At 41.8% G+C, this 24,305-nt stretch overlaps 1 protein-coding gene across 1 annotated transcript in view; it reads left to right on the top strand.

The window, feature by feature from the left end:
- The window catches only part of LOC110520270 (protein disulfide-isomerase A5), a 50,205-nt gene that overhangs the window by 723 nt on the left and 25,177 nt on the right, over positions 1-24,305 (top strand). Inside the window, exons 2-8 of the mRNA XM_036974745.1 lie at positions 10,773-10,902; positions 12,623-12,710; positions 16,828-16,911; positions 17,086-17,131; positions 18,167-18,259; positions 19,465-19,525; positions 21,701-21,768. Coding sequence (XP_036830640.1) covers positions 10,773-10,902; positions 12,623-12,710; positions 16,828-16,911; positions 17,086-17,131; positions 18,167-18,259; positions 19,465-19,525; positions 21,701-21,768 — 570 coding nt within the window. The remainder of the gene's footprint in view (positions 1-10,772; positions 10,903-12,622; positions 12,711-16,827; positions 16,912-17,085; positions 17,132-18,166; positions 18,260-19,464; positions 19,526-21,700; positions 21,769-24,305) is intronic.

Raw genomic sequence — 24,305 nt, 5'->3', positions numbered from 1 at the left:
CCTCCTAAATTGAACGGTTTCTTTTCTTTTGAAGTGTGACTGACAAAGACCACCCCCCCACAAGTTGCAATTTTTTTTTTCCGGGGTGGGCATGGTTACGTTTGCTGAAAATGCCTTTTTGGAATCAGTTACAGACAGCTAGGTGTTTGAACTAGAGGTGGGGTTATTATGACTCATGGATGGGTATGTTGGCCAGTCATTTGAACATATGTCTACACTTTTATTAGTATATCTTAATAAAACTACATTTTATTGAGGAATGATTGCTAGAAATGTAACCTTGTTTGCTACAAATTTGACATGTTACATTAGGCCTACATTATTTTACTTTGTTACCAACACTCATCCCTTGATTGTCTCCATAATGGCTGAATTTTGACATCATTCCAATCACACAACTTGTGCTCATGGACCTTATTTGTTCAGTATCCTATTTGGTGGTTTAGTAACTGCCATGTCAAACAAAGGTGGGTACTGCTGTTGTGTAATGGCAAGCAGGGGAAATTGTGTGTTTGAATTCAAGTTCAATTGTCACATGCAAGTTAAGCACTTCACTGTTCTTGTGCATGTTCTACCCAACAGTGCAGTAATCAATATATAAATGCAACAAATTCATTGATTTTTACTCAGTTACAGTTCATATAAGGAAATTGGTCAATTGAAATAAATTCATTAGGCCCTAATCTATGGATTTCTCATGACTGGGCAGAGGTGCAGCCATGGGTGAGCCTAGGAGGGTGTAGGCCCACCCACTGGGAAGCCAGGAACAGTCATTCAGAATTTGTTTTACCCCACAAAATTGCTTTATTAGACAGAAATACTCCTCAGTTTCATCAGCTGTCCAGGTGGCTAGTCTCAGATGATTCCACACGTGAAGAAGCCGGATCTGGAAGTCCTGGGCTGGTGTGGTTACATGTGGTCTGCAGTTGAGGCCGGTTAGTCTTACTGCCAAATTCTCTAAAATGACATTGGAGGTGGCTTATGGTAGAGAAATAAACATTAAATTCTCTGGTAACAGCGCTGGTGGACATTGCTGCAGTCAGCATGCCAATTGCATGCTCCCTTAATTTGAGGCATCTCTGGCATTGTGTTGTGACAAAGCTGCACATTTTTAGTGGCCTTTTATTGTCCCCAGCACAAGGTCCACCTGTGTAATGAGCATGCCGTTTAATCAGTTTCTTGATATGCCACACCTGTCAGATGGATAGATAACCTTGGTAAAGGAGAAATGCTCACTAACAGGGATGTAAACTAAATTTGAGAAGTAAGGTTTTTGCCCGGATGGAACATTTAGATGAACTTTTATTCCAGCTCATGGGACCAACACTTTACACGTTACGTTCATATTTTTGTTCAGTGTTGTGTAGCAATCTAAATATCAGCTAAAATGGTGTTATTAGATGCAGTGTCCTTAGCATCTCACACACCCATAGTTAAGTACTTATGTATGCATGTACATACAAACACACTTGCATGGTCACACACAAACATGTAGGCCTACACAGTCACACAGAGGGAATAACACAATGTACATACACACACACACATTCTCTCTACTGCTGTTTGAGTCATTAATCAGACTCCTTGACTCCTTGCTGTCCCCAGTCCACCTGACTGTGCTGCTGCTCCAGTTTCAACTGTTCTGCCTTATTATTATTATTATTATTATTATTATTATTATTGGACCATGCTGGTCATTTATGAACATTTGAACATCTTGGCCATGTTCTGTTATCTCCACCTGGCACAGCCAGAAGAGGACTGGCCACCCCACATAGCCTGGTTCCTCTCTAGGGTTCTTCCTAGGTTTTGGCCTTTCTAGGGAGTTTTTCCTAGCCACTGTGCTTCTACACCTGCATTGCTTGCTGTTTGGGGTTTTAGGCTGGGTTTCTGTACAGCACTTTGAGATATCAGCTGATGTACGAAGGGCTGTATAAAATAAATTTGATTTTGATTTGAATCAGACAAATTGAAGTGTTTGACAAACCCACTCCTGATTTGTTCTGATTAAGTGCTCACGTTAAAACAAAACTTAAAACAGGATGCTGTTTATTAAGCAGATTTGTCACGCCAGATGGCGGGTACAGCGGGCGCCGATGAGCGAGTGTGTGATGACCGGCTGGGTTTCTCTCTGCTGGCTGCTTAGTTAGCGTGATATTTTTTACACTGATGTAACGTGACACTTTTCTTTAGATAAAGGTAGGTGGGTAGTGTTCTAATAGACTTCCTGAATGTATTCTGGCGGTTTCCCAAGTGCTGCCCTTTCTATTGCGCTACATATGGAATAATGTGCTATTTGGGATGCAGTTTCTGAGAGGAGCTCCTGCACGTAGGCCTACAATACAGACAGCTGCGTACGTCATATCTTTATTGGATATGCTGAGCTATGGCATATGTGATCAATAATGAAAGGATTTGCCATAGATTATAGTTCTGCACTAAACAGAATTAATGGGATATACCTAATGATTTGATTTAACACATCAAAGTTTTTGTCACTTGCGCTGAATGCAATGCTTACAGTGAAGTGCTTGCTTACAAGCCCTTAACCAACAGTGCAGTTTTTGTAAAAAATGGGTATTAGGTAAACCAATAGATAAGTAACAGTAGCAGAGGCTATATACAGGTGGTACCGGTACAGTCAATGGTGCACCGGTTATTTGGGCTATTTGAGGTAATATGTACATGTAGGATTAGTTAAAGTGACTATGCATAGATGATAAACAGTAGCAGCAGTGTAAAAGAGGGGTTGGTAGAGGTTTGGCGGGACACAATACATAGTCCGGTTAGACATTTGATTAGCTGTTCAGGAGTCTTATGGCTTGGGGGTAAAAGCTGTTGAGAAGCCTTTTGGTCCTAGACTTGACGCTCCGGTACCGCTTGCCATGTGGTAGAAGTCTATAACTGGGATGGCTAGAGTCTTTGACCATTTTTAGGGCCTTCCTCCGACACCACCTGGTATAGAGGTCCTGGATGGCAGGCAGCTTAGCCCCAGTGATGTACTGGGCCGTACGCATTACCCTCTGTAGTGCCTTGCGGTTGGAGGCTGAGCCGTTGCCGTACCAGGCAGTGATGCAACCAGTCAGGATGCTCTCTGTTGCAGCTGTAGAACCTTTTGAGGGTCTGAGGACCCATGCCATATCTTTTCAGTCTCCTGAGGGGGAATAGGCTTGTCATGCCCTCTTCACGACTGTCTTGGTGTGTTTGAACCATTTCTAGTTTGTTGGTGATGTAGACACCAAGGAACTTGATGCTCTCAACCTGATCCACTACAGCCCCGTCGATGAGAATGGGGGCGTGCTCGGTCCTCCTTTTCCTGTCATCCACAAGCTCCTTTGTCTTTATTGCGTTGAGGGATAGGTTGTTATTCTGACACCACCTGGCAAGTTCTCTGACCTCTAATAAGCTGTCTCGTTGCTGTCAGTGTTCAGGCCTACTACCTTTGTGTCGTCTGCAAACTTAATGATGGTGTTGGTTGTGCCTGGCCATGTAGTCATGGGTGACCAGGGAGTACAGGAAAGGACTGAGCTCTCACCCCTGAGGGGCTTCAGTGTTGATCAGCGTGGCATACGTGTTACCTACCCTTAACACCTGCAGGTGGCCCATCATGATGTCCAGGATCCAGTTGCAGAGGGAGGTGCTTAGTCCCAGGATCATTAGCTTAGTGATGAGCTTTGCGGGTGCTATGGTGTTGAACACTGAGCTATAGTCAATGAATAGCATTCTCACGTAGGTGTTCCTTTTGTCCAGGTGGGAAAGGGCAGTGTGGAGTGCATCATCTCTGGATCTGTTTGAGTGGTATGCAAATTGGAGTATGTCTATGGTGTCCGGGATAATGGTGTTAATGTTAGCCAGCCTTTCAAAGTATTTCATGGCTACAGACGTCAGTGCTATGTGTTGGTAGTCGTTTAGGCAGGTTACCTTAGTGTTCTTGGGCACAGGGACTGTGGTGGTCTGCTTGACACATGTTGGTGTTAGACTTGGACAGGGAGAGTTTGAAAATGTCAGTGAGGACACTTGCCAGTTGGTCAGCGCATGCTCGGAGTACATGTCCTGGTAATCCGTCTGGCCCTGCGTCCTTGTGAATTTTGATCTGTTTAAAGGTCTTACTCACAGGCTGTGAAGAGTGCGATCACAGTCATCTGGGACAGCTGATGCTCTCATGCATGTTTCAGTGTTACTTGCCTCTGAGCATAGCAGTGATTTTTAGCTCGTCTGGTAGGCTTGTCACTGGGCAGCTTGCGGCTGTGCTTCCCTTTGTAGTCTAATAGTTTTCAGCCACATCTGACGAGTGCCGGTGTAGTACGACTCAATCTTAGTCCTGTATTGGTGCTTTGCCTGTTTGATGGTTCGTCTGTCCTAGAGCGATTTCTTATAAGCTTCCGTGTTAGCGTCCCACTCCTTGAAGGTGGCAGCTCTACCCTTTAGCTCAGTGAGGATGTTGTCTGTAATCCATAGTTTCTGGTTGGGGTATGCACGTAATAGAGGTCGACCGATTAATCGGATTGGCCGGTTTAATTAGGGCCGATTTCAAGTTTCATAACAATCGGAAATCGCTATTTGGGCGCAGATTTCTTATATATATTTTATATACCTTTTATTTAACTAGGCAAGTCAGTTAACCCCATTTAACTGCCTTGTTCAGGGGCAGGACAGATTTTCACCTTGTCAGCTCAGGGGTTCCAATCTTGCAACCGCACAGTTAACTAGTCCAACGCTCTAACCATTGCACTCCACGAGTAGCCTGTTACGCGAATGTAGTAGAAGCCAAGGTAAATTGCTAGCTAGCATTAAACTTATCTTATAAAAAAACTATCAATCATAATCACTAATTATAACTACTGATCCAGTTTAGCAGGCAATATTAACCAGGTGAAATTGTGTCATTTCTCTTGCGTTCATTGCACGCAGAGTCAGGGTATATGCAACAGTTTGGGCTGCCTGGCTCATTGCAAACTAATTTGCCAGAATTTTACATAATTATGACATTGAAGGCTGTGCAATGTAACAAGAATATTTATACTTCGGGATGCCACCCATTAGATAAAATACCGAACGGTTCCGTATTTCACTGAAATAATAAACATTTTGTTTTCGAAATGATAGTTTCCGGATTCGATCATATTAATGACCAAAGGGGGGTTGTGTGTGTGTGTGTGATCGCTTTCCTGATATCCAGAAGTGCTTTTTAATTTTTTTTTTTATTGCTGTTATGTTTCTTCCAACGTAAACACCCCCCCCCCCCCCCCCCCCCCACAGACAACAGCTGCCATCTTCCAGCGCCATCAGTTCACAATATTCTGTGTGATATTAGTTACCTTTGTCTTTTGCACTCAGCATTACCAAATAAGATTTTTATTTTTCAATTCAGTGCAGAAAGGACTAATGTCAGGGTATCTTAAACCATAATCCTTAAGTGTACAGCCGTGGCCAAAAGTTGAGAATGACACAAATATTAATTTCCACAAAGTTTGCTGCTTCAGTGTCTTTAGAGATTTGTTTTGTTGTCAGATGTTACTATATAATAGTATAATTACAAGCATTTAAGTGCCAAAGGCTATTTATTGACAATTACATGAAGTTGTTGCAGAGTCAATATTTGCAGTGTTGACCCTTCTTTTTCAAGACCTCTGCAATGTGCCCTGGCATGCTGTCAATTAACTTCTGGGCCACATCCTGACTGATGGCAGCCCATTCTTGTATAATCAATGCTTGGAGTTTGTCAGAATTTGTGGGTTTTTGTTTGTCCACCCGCCTCTTGAGGATTGACCATAAGTTCTCAATAGGATTAAAGTCTGGGGAGTTTCCTGGCCATGGACCCAAAATATCAATGTTTTGTTCCCGGAGCCACTTAGTTATCACTTTTGCCTTATGGCAAGGTGCTCCATCATGCTGGAAAAGGCATTGTTCATCACCAAACTGTTCCTGGATGGTTGGGAGAAGTTGCTCTCTGAAGATGAGTGAGCCCACTCCCTTGGCTGAGAAGCAACTCCACACATGAATGGTCTCAGGATGCTTTACTGTTGGCATGACACAGGACTGATGGTAGCGCTCACCTTGTCTTCTCCGGACAAGCTTTTTTTTTTCCAGTTGCCCCAAACAATCGGAAAGGGGATTCAGAGAATTACTTTACCCCAGTCCTCAGCAGTCCAATCCCTGTATCTTTTGCAGAATATCAGTCTGTCCCTGATGTTTTTCCTGGCGAGAAGTGGCTTCTTTGCGGCCCATCTTGACACCAGGCCATCCTCAGTCTTCGCCTCACTGTGCATTCAGATGCACTCACACCTGCCTGCTACCATTCCTGAGCAAGCTCTGTACTGGTGGTGCCCAGATCCCACAGCTGAATCAACTTTTGGAGATGGTCCGCGCACTTTCTGGACTTTCTTGGGCACCCTGACGCCTTCACAACAATTGAACCGTTCTCCTTTAAGTTTTTGACGATCCAATAAATGGTTGATTTAGGTGCAGTCTTACTGGCAGCAATATCCTTGCCTGTGAAGCCCTTTTTGTGCAAAGCAATGATGACTGCACGTGTTTCCTTGCAGGTAACAATGGATGACAGATGAAGTACAATGATTCCAAGCACCACCCTCCTTTTGAAGCTTCCAGTCTGTTATTCGAACTCTATCAGCATGGCAGTGATCTCCAGCCGTGTCCTCGTCAACACATACACCTGTGTTAAACTTCTTGCGGATCAGTGGGTCGCTAGTGTGAAATTGCAGAGTGCCAAATTCAAATTAAATTACTATAAATATTAAACCATGTAATCACAAGTGCAATACATCAAAATAAAGCTTAACTTGTTAATCCAGCCGCCGTGTCAGATTTCAAAAAGGCTTTACGGCAAAAGCAAACCATGCGATTATCTGAGGACAGCGCCCAGCACACAAATGCATAACTCATTTTCAACCAGGGAGTTGCAACACGAAAGTCAGAAATAGCGATATAATATGCCTTACCTTCTGAAGATCTTCTGTTGGCACTCAAAGGTCCCAGTTACATTAGAAATGGTCCTTTTTGTTTTGTTTTTTAAATATCCATAACTCAGTTTAGCTGGTGCGGTTCAGTCAATCCACTTGGTTTCCCTACAAAATGAATCCCAAATGTTACCAATAAACTTATCCAAACAAGTCGATCAACATTTTTATAATCAAACCTTAGGTACCGTAATACGCAAATAAACGATCAAATTTAAGACGATCGTTATTGTCTTTACCGGAGAAAAATACCAAAACGCACTCTCATTCATGTGCTTGGAAACACTACAGCCAAAATGGGAGTCACCTAAAACTACAATTTCTGGCTAATTTTTCCAAAAATCAGCCTAAAGCTCTAAAGACGGACGTCTAGTGGAAGCCCTAGGAACTGCAATCGGGCACGATTTCGCCCTGTTATAAGTGCCAGCCATTGAAATCAGTCGTAGGATGAGGTGTCTTATTTAAAAAAATATATATTTTGTGGGGATGGTTTGTTTGGTTTCGCCTGCCATTTCAGTTCTGTTGTACTCGCAGACATTGTTTTAGAAACATTAGTTTTCTATCCAAATCTACCAATTATATGCATATCCTAGCTTCTGGGCCTGAGTAGCAGGCAGTTTACTTTGGGCACGCTTTTCATCCGGACGTCAAAATACTGCCCCCTATCCCAAAAGTTAACAAGAGAATCACTGACATGATGTCAGCTGGTCTTTTTTTTGGCAGTGCTGAAATGCAGTGGAAATGTATTTTGGGGGATTCTGTTCATTTGCATGGCAAAGAGGGACTTTGCAATTCATCTGATCACTCTTCATAACATTCTGAAGTTTATGGAAATTGCCATCATACAAACTGAAGCAGCAGACTGAAAATTAATATTTGTCATTCTCAACTTTTGGCCATGACTGTATGGGCAATTCCATGGTAAGAGTGATGCTGAGACTCCTGAATTGTGGACATTGTTAAAAGGAATCCTTGTGCATCGAGTTGTATGGTGTAAATTTGCACGTAATGGTTTTGGTTTGACATCCATTTTAAAGTGAAAAAGAGTCTCAGCTTCACTGTTACTGTGGAATTGCCCAAATGCAAACAAGAAAACAACGTGATTTGGTGAATCATAGTGTATCAATAGGCTTAGTTTGAGTTGTGCATTGTGTGGTAAAGGGAGTAGGTATATCTTCAGAAACATGATACACGTGTACAGAACAGCTAGCCTCGGTCTTCAGCTTCAAACACTCACCAGAAAGAAATACACAAATTAGAGGTCGACCGATTATGATTTTTCAACGCCGATACCGATTATTGGAGGACAAAAGCTGATGGCAATTAAAAAAAATATATATATATATATATATATATATATATATATTATTATACACTTGTAATAATGACAATTGCAACAATACTGAATGAACACTTTTATTTTAACTTAATATAATACATATGGACTTTTGGCTGGGTGTTAAGGTGGCTCCACAGGTTGGTATTTTTTTATTTAACCATTGCTGACCCCATGCTTACATCTTTATCACAAATAAGACACCTTGCTTACCGTGGTGCCAATTCCATGTAATAGTCCCACACTGGTGCTCTGCTTTTCTCTGCCATCTGTAAAACACACACAGCTCTGAAGTGACAATGATACTGAAGTCTGCTTAGGAGAAATACGCAACTGTTTGAATAAAAATAAAGTTACCTGTGATAAATGTTGAACAAATTATTTCTATATGCAGGAAATCCTATTTTAATAATGGACATGGTAAGAATTGGTAAGAAAATTAACTGACTTGCCTAGTTAAATAAAGGTGTAAAAAAAATAAATAAATAAATCTGCGCCCAAAAATACCGATTTCCGATTGTTATGTACTTAATCAGCCATTCCGATTAATCAGTCGACCTCTAATACAAATACATAATAAGCTAATTGTCTTATAACCAACCACATGAAATAAGTGCCTGACATCCAAGGGGACTTAAAAAAAAAAAATTCCCCTCATTACTTTCTCAGCTCACTAGAACATCCCTGAGGCTATGGACATGAGCTAGGCCTTTACCTCTTCAGCTGTGGATGATTAGCTGCCTAGCATGCAGTGTATTTCCCCTGTCTGTTCTGTCTCCATCGATTGGAAGTCTAATCTCTAGTCTGAGACAGTCCTCCTGCTGTTCACTAGATGTTGCTAATATAACGGAGGGGGGGGATTGCGGAAGCAGACCGTCATTAGGATGCTGCTCACATTGACATGGGACAGTGACATTATGTCATGTAGCCTTAGCCAAGGAGTAGGTACCTAGGTAAGGAAACCAACCAATGCACTGATTGCCCAGCCATTGTTGCAGTATTGGCTGCCTGTCAGCTGTCAGGGCATGTGATGCGTGAGCGGCGAGCACTACAAGGTCAATGTTCCAGGAAAGGTTTTTGCAAATCTTCTACTCGTTCTGTGTAACTCCATCCATGCTGATGTCTGTGTCCTTCCTCGCCTCCGCATCCTCTCCCAACCTCACATTTGCCACTCTCCATAGTGCTGCTTTCATTTCACCATAACACTATGCTGTCCATCAATTTCCTGTGAATGTAATTGTGCTCTTTGTACGTTTTCACTGATCTTCTCAACAATATGCGCTATGCACACCCACTCTAAGGTCGCAAATGAGCCTGGAGAAATGTGATCGTGTGGGGGAGAAATCATCACCAGCCTTTCCTACGTTTCTAAAGGTTCTAATGTTAATGTAGTTGTGAAATAAGCCTGCTCTGCCTCAGCAGCTGAAGGCAGCTCTTGAACTATCAAATAGCTGAGGACTGACTCATTCTCACACTCAATCGTCAATATCAGTTATGTTCCTTGTCTTAACTAATATTTTTTTTTTGCATACAGTTATTGTAGGAGTGCTCAGAAAGCAACGTGTGTGTGTCCCTCGGGATGGTTGAGATAATGTAGGCTAACATGATTAGCATGAGGTTGTAAGCAACAAATATTTCCCAGGACATAGACACATCTGATATGGGCAGAAAGCTTAAATTCTTGTTAATCTGCACTGTCCAATTTACAGTGAAATAATACCATGTATTGTTTGAGTAGCGTGTACAATTATAAACTTAAATGATTTAATAAACCAATTGGGCACATTTGGTGTCTTGATACATTTTGAACCGGTTATGCAATGGTTCATTGGGTCAGTCTAAAATTGTGCACATGCACTACTGCCATCTAGTGTCCAGAATCTAAATTGTCTAAGCTGGATAATACATTATGGCCTTTCTCTTTCATTTTGAAGATGATGGTACAAAAAAATGCACTTTTTCCCCCCCCTTATTTTTTTTACCAGATCTGTGTTCTACATTAGTTTCACATTTCCACAAACTTAAGTGTTTCCTTTTCAAATAGTATCTAGAATATGCATATCCTTGCTTCAGGTCCTGAGCTATAGGCAGTTAGCTTTGGGTATGTCATTTTAGGCAAAAATTGAAAAAAAAGGGTCTGATTCTTAAACTTAAGGTAAAATATTTAAACTCAAACTACTATTTTCATATTCACATGTTGTACCTTAGACCCCATTTACATAATCTAATGTGTCTGTGCCCACCATTGAGACCCTCAGTCACACACAATGCGATGGCTCAGTCTTTGTTTCACCTGATGCTGACCACCATAGGGTTTTGTTTTGCACATGAGGTGTCTGGCATCTCATATCACAAAAATGACCATTCTTCTGCACTGAAGCATCCAAAGTGTGAGTTAGTCTGAATGAGTCGGCCTCTGAAATAATACAGTGAATGAATAAAATGGTATCTGTCTGCAGGTGTGCCTGGCGTCTGTGCTGCAGGCGGCGGTGAAGGTCTCTCCTCTGATAGAGAAGGTCAGCGACCACAAGGACTTAAAGAAGCTCCTGAGGACCCGATCTAATGTCCTGGTGCTCTACACTAAGTCAGGTGGGTTAGAGCCAATGTCCTGGTGCTGTACCCTAAGTCAGTCCTGTCAGGTGAGTTAGTGGGTGTACTTTAGGCCTTTGTTGACTGGCACAAAAAAAGGCTGAAATCTGTATTCATAAAGCCTCTCAGAATAGGAGTGCTGATTTAGGATCACCTCCATGTAATCTTATTCATTATTTAGGCTAAAGTGATCCTAGATCAGCACTACTCTGAGACGCTTTGTGAATATGGTCCCCAAGCTGCCTTTTTCGCTGTAAATGACCTCTTAAAAGTGTTCTCTTATCTCTGACAATCCGTCATTTATAATGGTAAATCATTGGAAGGGCCGTGGTTATGCATCACACTGCTTGTTTATAATGACCTGCAGCTTATCTTGTTCTCTTCTATTCCCTGGAGTTGGAAGTGCTACATATAACAGTGTACTGTTCAGAAAGACACCCAAAAGCTCAATGTGATCAAATGAAGCCATGAAACTACATTCACTGACAGCCATTAGGGAAATCACCCTCTCTTGCATTTAATTACATTTTCATTAGCATATTTCAGGCCAGAAAGTGCAGTGTGTACAGTACGTGCTGCTCTATGCTGATCATAAACAATCTACGTCTCAAGGCCCCACCACTCCCATGAATTTTGTGTGTGTGTGTGTACGGCTTCATAATTCAGCCAGTGTTAGGTCATTGGATAAGACTTGCACGTATCGAATGTCACCCTGGGATTGATTGCTTGCCAGTACTGTTGCGTTCTGGCATTCTCCGAAGGGAAGGTTTAGGAATGTTTACTCACTCCATTTCCTGCTGTCGGATACTCTCCCTGACCGTCACTGGTGCATTACTTGGTTCCTTCACAAGAGGGGCCCAAAAAGCTCCAGAAGTATTTGTGACAGACAATAAGTGTTCCAACTTTTGAGACCCCACCACCAACTTGAGGAAAAGTCTCTCCAGTAACTTGAATCTGCAAGCAATTTGAACTCAACATATATGGTGACATAACATCAATGCCCAATGTTTGTATTACCACCAACCAACCTGGTGTGATTCAGGACCTCCAGATGACCATGGCAATGCCCCAAAATGTACGATAGAGGTGTCCAACACACAATACTATAAATGTTGAAGGGGTTGTGAAATGTATGTATTGTTGTGCAACAGAGATGGCAGAATCAGTGTGCTTGCTTCTCTGAATCCACATTGTATCTCAAAGGACATTGTGTAATGCAGTTTATTATTTGATGGTTTCTCACTAGGCCTTGGACTATGTGTTTATGATTTTTATAACATGGTGGAAGTAGTTTAGTGACGACTCTGTTAGGTGATGTGTGACTCGTATGCTCTCCCAGAGACAAGGTCTATTGAAGTAACACTAGATTAATGTTCATGGATATGGTACCCTTGTGTGATTGCTGTTTGAGTTCATAGTCTGTGTTTTTAGTGTTATGACCTCTGACTCCAACCTTCATTGAATTCTAACTAGGGTTTCAAAATTTCAGAAACTTTCCCAGGTTATCCTTTAACCCTGGTTGGAAGTTTCCTGGATTCCGTAAGGAGTAGGCAGGAAATCCGGAATCCTACAACCATGATTTTGAGAGAAAGTTAGAATATAATTGCAACCCTAATTATAACCTGTTTACTGTTTATCATAAGGCGACTTGAGTAGTAAAACTGAATTGTGTTTTGGTGAAATATAGGCCTAACTCACCCCTCTTATCGTGTGTAAATAGCTACCTCCGGGGACTCTAAGTTCAAGCTGCTGTCTGATGTGGCCCAGGTCGTCAAAGGACAGGGCACCATCGCCTGGGTCAACTGTGGGTAAGTACATGATTGGTTGATGGCATGCATTAATACATTAGTCAATGTGTCACACATGTTGTACAGTATATTGTAGTGATGCACCAATATCTGATTTTCCTTGCCCCAAAAAAAATCGATACCTATTATTAAATAACTTCAATTTAATATTAAGAAAAACCTTTTAAGCATTCCTGTACAGTTATAGATAACACATACACATGGCTGCAGCTGTCTAAGGCACTGCATCTCAGTGCAAGACGTAACTACAGTCCCTGGTTCAAATCCAGGCTGAATAACATCCGGTCGTGATTGTGAGTCCCATAGGGTGGCACACAATTAACCCAGCATCGCCTGGGTTTGGCCGGGGTAGGCCATCATTGTAAATAAGAATTTAACTGACTTGCCAAGTTAAATAAAGGTTACACATACCACACTGACCAAAAAGTTATTTTGTTGGCGTTTATGTATGTTCCCATTACCAGTAAAACATAATCAAAACCTATTTCTTTCACTTACTTGCTGTGCTTTTACGTTCAGTCTCAGCCAGAATTTCATCATGCATGTCAAGCAGTGGTTTCATCTCTGCCTCTTCCTCAGTGCTCACTGTGTCCATTTCCATCATTTTCAGTTGTGAAGCTAATAGCAGTGATGCTATTATTTAACTCTGGTAGGGCAACGTCTGAAATTATGCACTTGGTAGTGTGTACCAGTGCTCGACGAGTCGGCGAAAGCCAACATCACCCATGACCGACCGGTTGATTGTCAAGGGCAATGAATTCCATTATCTTGGCTTTAATGGAGTTTGCCTTTGAGTTGTCTCGCTGAAGTTATTTTTCAAATGACTGCTCGGCTTGTTGACTGCTTGATCCACACAGCAGACATTGTGGGTTAGGAATGCGTCATGTACCTACGTTATGGGTATGAATGTCAGCTTTGACATCGACGCTAAACTAGACATCGGGCCAATGCCGATGTTGGCATTTTTAGCTAATATCGTCCGATTCCGATAAGTTCACTGATATATCGTGCATCACTAGTATATAGCTTCAAAGAGATTTCCAAGAAGCGTTTTAGGTTAGGAAAAATGTCCAAGTCACGTACGTTATGTCCCATTATGCTTCTGAATAACATTTTAGGTTTGTAAAATGTTGAGGCATTCCTCCCAGCTCAGATGTATAGCTATAGGAAGGAAGATGTAAAACCCTCTTTATATGGCTGCCTTGTAATAGCACAGTCAGACAGGCCTGGACTAAGTAATCGATAGCAGCTATTGAAGCCTAGGCCAGCTGAATGCGCTCATGTCAAATCTCTTTCTACCCATGCCATCTCCATCTCTCCCTGGCATATCCTCCTGAAGTCAGTGGAGATTGGAGAATAGATATGCTCATTAAAATAGGGAGTCTCTTTCTCCATGCTGAGGGCTCTACGGCAGATAGAAATAAGGACCCTACATTTGTGTTGTCCGTATGACTACGAATGAGTTATAGGCACTGTTCGGAAAAAAAACACGCTTTCCCATATCTGTCTTCCTGAAGCCCACTCAATAGACCTGTCTGGGCAGATGAACCATTTGAAACTAAGTCTCTGAAAGTGTTCATACTGGGAGGATCCACCACGGTCCCAAGACGCGCACTAGAATTGTTTTCCTTAAACATTTCTCCCCCCCCCCCCCCCGTGTGATCTGACCTCTACCCTACATGATTTCCTTCCATTTTATCTTCCAGTTTTTTTTTACCTGTCAACCTCAACCACATGAGACTTTTTTTTCTGGGGAGAAAAGTCTTAACAGAACTACAAAAGAATAAAGATCACCCCTCTGACACCTACCACTTAAAGGATCCCTCAAAGTTTCTCTCAAACCTGTCCAAGATGGATGAATGAATAAGGAAAAGTGTTTAAGAACAATGTAGCCTGGGCAGCTGTTTTTATATAGACCTAGAAATATTTACAATGAGTTTCTTTCTTTTCAGTGCAGTAAATCTGTCAACCCTCTTTCTCCACCGTATGCCTTAATACTGAAGGATGTGGTGCCTGAGGCTGGTCTAATGGTAAACACTGCCGTCTGCAGCACATACTGTATACAGTATATTACCTTCAGCGAGGGTACGAATCCTGCCCACTACCCGATCTCCCCCTCTCCCCATTCATTTCAACCATCAGTCCACTCCAAAAAATCTAAAATACTCAAAGGTGTGGAATCTTCTGAAAATTCACAGCAATTACTGTACATATACCTGTGCCAGAGACCCTTTACGGGGCATTAGATGACATGCTTCTTTGCTGCTGTTCAGTCACATAGGTGATTCAGTGCTAGCTTAGCATTGTGAGACTGGCTATGGTTTTCCCACCTTCTCCAATGGACCAGTCCCCCCCCCCCCCCCCCCAAAAAAAAAGCTTAGTTGAGCGCTTGGACAGGGAGAGAGACCTCCTCACGAGTGTCAGTATGAGAATGGTGGCCCATGCCAACAGAGGGATGAAAGCCCAGGATGACACTCACCACATGACAGGACCTGAGAGATGGCCAACAGTGATGTCAGAGGAACTGGGCAGGAGACAGTGCCAGGTCAGGCATGGATGCCAGACTACAGACGCTGCTGCTGATAAAACAAGGAGATTCGTAACAAAATGACTAGTTTGTTGTTTTTGCTAATGAGCAATAGGCTAATCAATCTGACTGCTTGGTGTACAATCAGACTAAATGGTATCCTGAAGCCTCTTCCCAGCAGGAAAGCCACAAGCAGTTTTGCACACTGGGCTTACTTTTCTGGAGTACTTGTCTCTTGCCTATCAATTTGATTTCACCTTACCTCTGGAGGTGAATTGCTGACAGTTCCCTCATCACTTACAACTTTTCAAGGAACGTCCTTTTAACACTCCATAACTTCCCACCACTCTCCTTCTTGCCTCTTCCAACACCCACTGTGTTCCCTCTTCCACCCTGTTGTCTGTAATTGATTTGACGCACCTTAGCGAGAGGCTACACTACATCACCATTATCAGGTAGTGTGACATGGCATGATTCCTGGCTGTGGGTGGTGCTGCTGAGCTTTGCCAAATCAGTGTCTTTCCCACCAGCTGGGGGTTTTGATTGGTCAGTGAGTCAATCTGATTGCTGTGAAGACTCCGGTGGGTTGAAACAAAGGGCTATAAATTAAAATTTCTTCCTATTTCGTGATTTCCAATCACGATATTGTCTCATTACTGTAACTCCCCACCGGGCTCGAGGCGAAGGTCGAAACATGACCCACCAAACCGCTTCTTGACACCCGCCCGCTTAACCCGGAAGCCAGCTGCACCAATGTGCCGGAGGAAACACCGTCCAACTGATGACCAAAGTCAGCCTGCAGGCGCATGGCCCACCACAATGAGTCGCTAGAGCGAAATGAGTCACTATATAGGGTGCAATTTGGGACACTCAAGTGTAATGATAGTCTACCATCGCCACCTGACAGACAAATACCCTTTTTCCTCCTGCTCCAGGTCTGCATTGACTATTTCTCCTGGCAGACAATGGGCTCTCTCTGCCATGTATGTATCACTAATAATGGTGTCTCTTATCTTAAAGGACAGAGCGCTGGATATATTTTGCTGATGGGGGGGGCCTGTGCTGTCAGTTGTAATTTAATTCCATCTCTTCCATTAGCTTAGGGCATAGCTCTGCTCTAGGTAGTTGGACAGTCTGTCGCTCTGTGTGTACTCAGGTAATTAATTTCCATGCTCATTGTCAGTGGAGAGAAGGGGAGTTATTGTCAAGAGAGACCTGTGCTTGCATTGTGAATGTGTGGGTCACTGGATATAAAGGGAGAGGGTGTGCGCATTTCTCTAAAGATGGTACCTCTTCAATTACAAAAGTGAGGCTCAATGTACTTATGTAGATTTGTGTTTACATACACCAGTCTAATCAACCTCCTCTCCATAGATCAGTGTGTCTGTATATTAGAGCCCGACCGATATATCAGTTCACCGACATGAGTGTGTTTGACAGAGAATAATTTATGGTAATAAGATTTCTGCATAGACAGTCTTCATTTAACAAGTCTCGATGCTGTGAATAATAATTCCACATATCCCTTTTGGAACCTCAGCTATTGTTGTCAACATTTCTATCTCATTCTCTGTGTCGTTCGTCTCTCAGGGATTCAGAGGGTCGTAAACTGTGTAAGAAAGTGAAGGTAGATCCCAGCTCAAAAAGTGGTGGCGCAGAACTCTTGCATTATAAGTGAGTATCTCAACGTTAACATGTACCTCACTGTTTTACTGTATGTCCAGAGGCTTGTGATGCCACCTGTCAGAAGAGAATGACATGTATGAATGTTCTCTAGGGAGTCATGCCATGCTAAACAAAGTCATCTACTTCTCTTCCCTGATTGAACAATGTGCTTGTCTCTTGCAGAGATGGGACATTCCATACAGAATACAACAGGCCTGCTACATACAAGGTAATTACTGACTCATTGTCCCACTGTCCCCCAAGGTCTCAATCAACAGTAATATAATGTATTTATTTCAATGTTGACTTAAGGAAGACACCAGTACAGTAATTAATATGAAACATTGCAATTATTCAAGTAATATTTGTTTCCTGGTTAAATGAACGGGGGTTCATTGTCTCCTACTGTTTTTGTATATTATGATGGTTCTCTTCCTACATGATGCCAATTGGACAGAGTCCTGCTTAGGCAAGACTTGATAATCCAATGGGTTTATGAGTGCTTTATAATCAGGGTGCTGGCATAAGAGTATCTGGAGTAATGGAGTGCTCTGCTCTGGGGTTGACCTTGATGTCTCCCTGGCCTGGCTAGCCAGCCCATTGGCTGGGGATGAGCCTGTGAGCACATCGATACTCATGGACATTAAGAAAGCTGTCTTGTCATAATGTAAAGGGTCCCCCCTTTTAAACTCAACGTTGATGGTCATTTGTCAGTCTGGTTGCTCGTCTTGTATTAAAGGTACTGTCTGCACTATTAGGACTGGCCTTTGCTAGACCTCTATAATCTGAACATGTTAGTAGTAGCCTAGTTGGTCATGATACGTTAAGATGAGGGTTCTCACTAAGGTCTTTATAGAATTCATTCTTCAAAATCAAGGAAAATGTTTCATGATTTAACTGCTGTGTCATTGTCAGTAGAAGTGTATTAGTTAGGGGTGAATAATGTTTCCTGTCCTACCTTCTGTCTCTGGAGGCATATGGCTCTTCATGTTGGCCTGGAAGGCTTATCAAACTCATTATGAACCGTGAACGTGGGGAAATTGCTTACATGGTTACTTTACGATGGATGGATGAACATTGAGATGGAAGTTAATGCCATCTGCCATCTATTAGAACTCCTCCTGTTTGGTTTAATATGAAGACTGGGATAAATTATGGAATGTCTCTGTTTAGCACTATGTCTAGACTCTAGGGTTAACCTCACGTTAATCTGTTACAGTATGCTAAATGTTTACTCTCTCTTTCACGTGCTCCTTCTCGCCAGTCCATGGTGGCGTTTTTAAAAGACCCCACAGGAGCCCCTCTTTGGGAGGAGAACCCAGAAGCCAAAGATATTGTTCATGTAGAAACTGAAAAAGTAAGTACAGAAATAACACGTTGTCTTACAACAAGGTGCATCTGCATGGTCATGTTTTTACTGGCACGATATGGACACTCTTCAGTTCAGAACGGAAATGGGTTGAGATGGCAGACCTGGGTTAAAATGGGCGTATTTGAAATACTTTTCAATGTATTTTCAAATAGTGTGGCTGAAAATCAACTACTTCTATTTGAAAGAATATTTTTAAAATCATATAAATGGCTTACTATTTGCAAATACCTGTTTCCAAATACATTTATTTTAAATACCCCTAGGACAAACAGAACTAAGTTCAAATGCATGGAGTATTTAAGTATTTGTATTTTCAAATTCATGGCAGCTTTCCAGCTGTATTTCCAAATACATTCTGATTTTCAAGTACTTGTATTTTCAAAATACTTACTTCTAAATATCTTTTGAAACCATCAGAAAATCCCTAAATATTATTTGAGGCCCGGTCTCGTTAATTACCATCAACCCACAGACCAATGCCTTAACATCCCTTCAAAGTTGTGAGCCGAGAGATTCTGTCCACTCTACCCTCCAACCTTGATGCATCCCAAGCTGACAACACAGATTAATATATAAACCACACATAAAAGTAGACTACACCAGAAAGCTGAATCTCTGCAGTTCACTTCAGTCAAGTTCAAACACAATCTATTAATGGGGCTTTGGTCTGACTGCAGTTGGCACTCTCACAGACAGCTCTCCAACAGCGAGGCTGACGCTCAATCAGAACCCAGCTCTGCGTACACAGGAAAGTTATTTTGATTACTTGAGATCCTATTTTGTACTCCTCTACTTGGTGGTGTACCATGCCTGGGGGTGTTGAGGGGTGTCTGCAGCTTCTACTGAATGAGAGTATGAGGAAGGATGACTAAAGAAATAGAGCTCACCCTCTAAGTGAAGCCTCATCTCCTCTCTATCAAAGGCATCTATTCAAACACTGTCTACTTCTGGTGTATTGATGAGCAGGTTTGTCAGTATCAGTGTTGTGATAACTCTTGGAAATTGTGCGTCTGACATAACACCATCTTCAATGAGGGACTAGCGTCATGTCGGAAAACAACTTGGTTTTTAAAGATGACACCGGTCGCTTTGATTTTAGTGACCCATAGGAAGCCACACACTGAGGGAAAAGGACAGTTAACATTGTGCACGATGACCTCTGAGATCACTAGTTCTCTTATCTCACTCAGGACTTCAGAAAGCTTCTGAAGAGGGAGGAGAGGCCGATCCTCATGATGCTCTACGCCCCATGTGAGTCATCGCATACACAGACCGACACGCACCTGAGTTCACATTTACTTATGATAAGCGCTCCTACCAATGCAGTTTAGAGTAAGGATAAGAGCAAGTGGCGCCTATTGGTATATCATATTTTATGACTTGCATAGAATATACAGTACCAGTCAAGTTTGGACACCTGCTCATTCCAGGGTTTTTCTTTTTTTTTTTTTTACTATTTTCTGCATTGTCATTTCATAGTTTGTCTACACTATTATTTTACATCTATGGAATCATGTAGTAACCAAAAAAGTGTAAAACAAATCTAAATATATCTGAGAATCTTGAAAGTAGCCACCCTTTCCCTTGACAGCTTTGCACACTCTTGGCATTCTCAACCAGCTTCACCTGGAATTATTTTCTTACAGTCTTGAAGGAGTTCCCACATGCTTTGCACTTGGCTGCTTTTCCATCACTCTGCGGTCCAACTCATCCCAAACCATCTCAAATGGGTTGAGCTCCGGTGATTGTGGAGGCCAGGTCATCTGATGCAGCACTCAATCATTTTCCTTCTTGGTCAAATGGCTGTTACACATCCTGGAGTTGTGTTGGGTCATTGACCTTTTGAAAAACAAATGACAGTCTCACTAAGCTCAAACCAGATGGGATGGCATAATGCTGTGGTAGCCATGCTGGTTAAGTGTGCCTTGAATTCTAAATAAATCACTGTTTTCAGCAAAGCACCATCACACCACCTCCTACATGCTTCACCACCTACTCAACGTCTCACAAAGACACAGCTGTTGGCACCAATCTCAAATTTGGATTCATCAGACCACAAAGGACAGATTTCCAATGTCCATTGTTCCTGATTCTTGGCCTAAGCAATTCTCTTCTTATTGGTGTCCTTTAGTGGTTTCTTTGCAGCAATTTGACCATGAAGTCCTGATTCATGCAGTTTCCTCAACAGTTGACGTTGAGATGTGCATGTTACTTGAACTCTGAAGCGTTTATTTGGGCTGCATTCTGAGGTGCAGTTAACTCTAATGAACTTATCCTCTGCAGCAGAGGTAACTCTGGCTCTTCCTTTCCTGTGGTGGTCCTCATGAGAGCCAGTTTCATTGAGCTTGATGGTTTTTTGAGATTGCACATGAGCACTTTCAGTTATTGAAATTTTCTGAAATGACTGACCAAGTCTGTCGTTTGTCTTTGCTTATTTGATCTGTTCTTTCCATAATATGAACTTTGATTTGGTCTTTTACCAAATAGGGCAATCTTCTGTATAACACCCTACCTTGTCACAACTCAGCTGATTAGCTGAAATGCATCATTCCACAAATTAACTTTAACAAGGCACACCTGTTAATTGAAATGCATTCCAGGTGACTACCTCAGTTGGTTGAGAATTCCAAGTGTGCAAAGCTGTGAAGGCAAAGGGTGGCTACTTTCAAGAATCTCAAATATAAAATATATTTTGATTTTAACACTTTTTACATGATTTCATAGTTTTGATATTTTCACTATTCTACAATGTAAAAAATGAAGAACCCCTGGAATGAGTAGGTTCGTCAACTTTTTACTGGTACTGTACATCAGTGAACTCCGTCAAGATGGGAAATGAAACTTATGTCTTGTCCCAAATGGCACCCTATGCCCTTCATAGTACAGTAGTGTATTTCATTGGAAATTAGGGTGCCATTTGGGACTTAACTTCTCAAAACTCTGCTTAGTGTAAGATTATGTGGTGGTAGCGGGAAGTCCCTTAAGGTTCTCTTGGATTTTTCCTTTTCCCTCAGTGCTAGACTCTACCATTGCAGCTTGTCATTGATTTTGATAATCAGATTTATTGAATAAAATTGTTCATGAAATGTTCAACCAGGCTCCTCTGGCCAAATTGGAAGCTCTAGATTATACTTTAAAATTTAAAAATAAAACTATTTCCAACTTTTTCATGAAGATTAAATCTTAACAATTGCCCCTTTGTAGCTGTATAAAGGAAAAACACTGGGTCCTTGGCATGAATGTTAATATTGCAGTATTATTTTTGTGTTGTGTCCATCTTGATAAATCATGCATTACTACAAAGTTCTGTTCATATTTACTGGTCCCTTGATAGAATGATGAGATGATCCTCTTATTCAGTATGTTGACAAGCTGACTGATGAGTCCTTAGAGCTTCTGTAATGTCTTCTGTTATTTTTCCTACAGGGTGTGGTGTCTGTAAGAGGATGCAGCCCGTATTTCAACAGGCAGCTACAGAGACCAAGGGTAAATTTGTAAGTAAACTCCTCTCACTCATTTTCATTGCGTGAAAATCTTAATACTTTGTTGCCTGTCTCTGAATTCATTTTTGGGTTAGTTGTCAAGTAGTTATGTCCCAAACATTCTCGGTTCGAAGACGGCTCAAATCCGTTCAGCCAGTCAAATTTAATAAAGTATTCAATTGCTTGCCTGTCTACCATAGCCCCACTTCTTGGTAGAAAGCTACTTTGAATGCACTGAAGCTCTGTTAAGTGATCATGGTTAAAGGGATACTTCAGGAGTTTGGCGATGAAGCACTTTATCTACAGTACCAGTCAAAAATTTGGACACTTACTCATTCAAGGGTTTTACTATTTTCTACATTGTAGAATAGTGAAGACATCAAAATTATGAAATAATACGCATAGGATCATGTAATAACCAACAAAGTATAAAACAAATCGATATATTTTAGCTTGAGATTCTTGGAAGTAGCCACCCTTTGCCTTGATGACAACTTTGCACACTTGACATTCTCTCAACTAGCTTAATGAGGAATGCTTTTCCAACAATCTTGAAGGAGTTCCCACATGCTGAGCACTTGTTGGCTGCTTTTCCTTCACTCTGCGGTCCAAACCATCTCAATTGGGTTGAGGTCAGTGATTTGTGGAGGCCAGGTCATCTGATGCAGCACTTACTTTCCTCCTTGGTTACATAGCCCTTACACAGCCTGGAGGTGTGTTTTGGTTATTGTCCTGTTGAAAAACAAATGACAGTCCCACTAAGCGTAAACTAGATGGGATGGTGTATTGCTGCAGAATGCTGTGGTAGCCATGCTGGTTAACTGTGCCTTGACTGCTAAACAAATCACCAGCAATGCACCATCACACCTCTTCCGTCCTTCACGGTGGGAACCACATGCAGAGATAATCCGTTCACCTACTCTGCGTCTCACAAAGACATGGCAGTTAGAACCAAAAATCTCAAATTTGGACTCATCAGACCAGTAGTAGTGATTTTATTTGTAGTGATTTTATTTGCAGCAATTTGACCATGAAGGCCTGATTCATGCAGTCTTTAAACAGTTGATGTGTCTGTTACTTGAACTCTGAACAATTTCTGAGGCTGGTAACTCTAATGAACTTATCCTCTGCAGCAGAGGTAACTCTGGCTCTTCCTTTCCTGTGGAGGTCCTCATGAGAGTCAGTTTCATCAGAGCTTGATGGTTTTTGCGACTGCACTTGAACTTTCAAAGTTCTTGACATTTTCCGAATTGACTGACCTTCATGTCTTAAAGTAATGGACTGTAGTTTCTCTTTGCTTATTTGATCTGTTCTTGCCATAATATGGACATGATCTTTTACCAAATAGGACTGCTTCTGTATACCACCCCTACTTTGTCACAACTGATTGGCTCAAACGTAAGAAAGGAAAGTCCACAAATGTCACTTTTAACCTGTTAATTGAAATGCATTCCAGGTGACTACCTCATGAAGCTGTTTGAGAGAATACCAAGAGTGCGCGAAGCTGTCATGGCAAATGGTGGCTACTTTTTTTGGTTACTATGTTATTTCATAGTTTTGATGTCTTCACTACTTTTTTACAGTGTAAAGATAAACATTGCAATGAGTAGGTGTCCAAACTTGACTGGTACTGTACATCAGAACTGTCAAGATTCAGAACTAAACGTATGCCCTGTCCCAAATGGCAACCTATGTCCTTCATAGTGCACTACTTTTGACAAAAGTAAGCAGAGACTTGGGAAGTGATGTGGTGGTAGAGATGTCCCTTAATGAGCTCTAGGATTTTTCCTACAATGTAGAATAAAGGAAACTCTTAAATGGGTGTATATTTGACTGGTACTGTACTTCCCCAGAGTAGGGTTGGGGCAGTATCTAGATTTTCATATGGTATTTTTCTGTACCATACCGTGTGTGTATATACATATAGTATTACCGAATGTGCACAGCTGGGGTGTTATTTCTAAAATAATATATAAAATAATGTTTTATTTTGGGGGGGTGCACAAAACAATTAGGCAACGGGGCTCTTGGGCTGAAATAAAACGTCTCAACAAAGAGGTGGACTAGTCAACCACAGATCGAAATCACGTAAGAAACCCCCATGTGACCACCTAGAAAAACACAGACTGTTTAACACGCTCATCCCCTAGCAAAGCAGGCACAGCAGAAAGTCTGGGGAGAAAATACACCCAGCCACCGCTTAGAAACACGCCTTGCTGCATGATTCATCTTCTGTAAGAGAACTAAGTGTTCACAGCCGAGGGTCTGAAGGGAGAAAGTACACCCAGTGTTTAAACATACAGGAGAGGCTTCTTCTAGAGAAAACAATGTAATCACTCCGTGTGTGTGTGCCTCATGGAAAAGAATGGGTTCTAATTGAAGGTGTTATGTGCGTCCCAAATACCACCCTATTCCCTTTAAAGTGCCTACATGCCCAGGTCAAAAGTAGTACACTGTATAGGGTGCTATTTGGGACACATACTTTGTCTAATTTCAGCAAGGCAGGCTGATGAGTGAATAAATGAAGTCTCCTGTTTAGAGATTTGCAT

Source organism: Oncorhynchus mykiss, chromosome 3 (genome assembly GCF_013265735.2).
Source record: "Oncorhynchus mykiss isolate Arlee chromosome 3, USDA_OmykA_1.1, whole genome shotgun sequence".
Lineage (NCBI taxonomy): Eukaryota > Metazoa > Chordata > Actinopteri > Salmoniformes > Salmonidae > Oncorhynchus > Oncorhynchus mykiss.
This window is presented reverse-complemented; position numbering and strand designations above follow the sequence as displayed.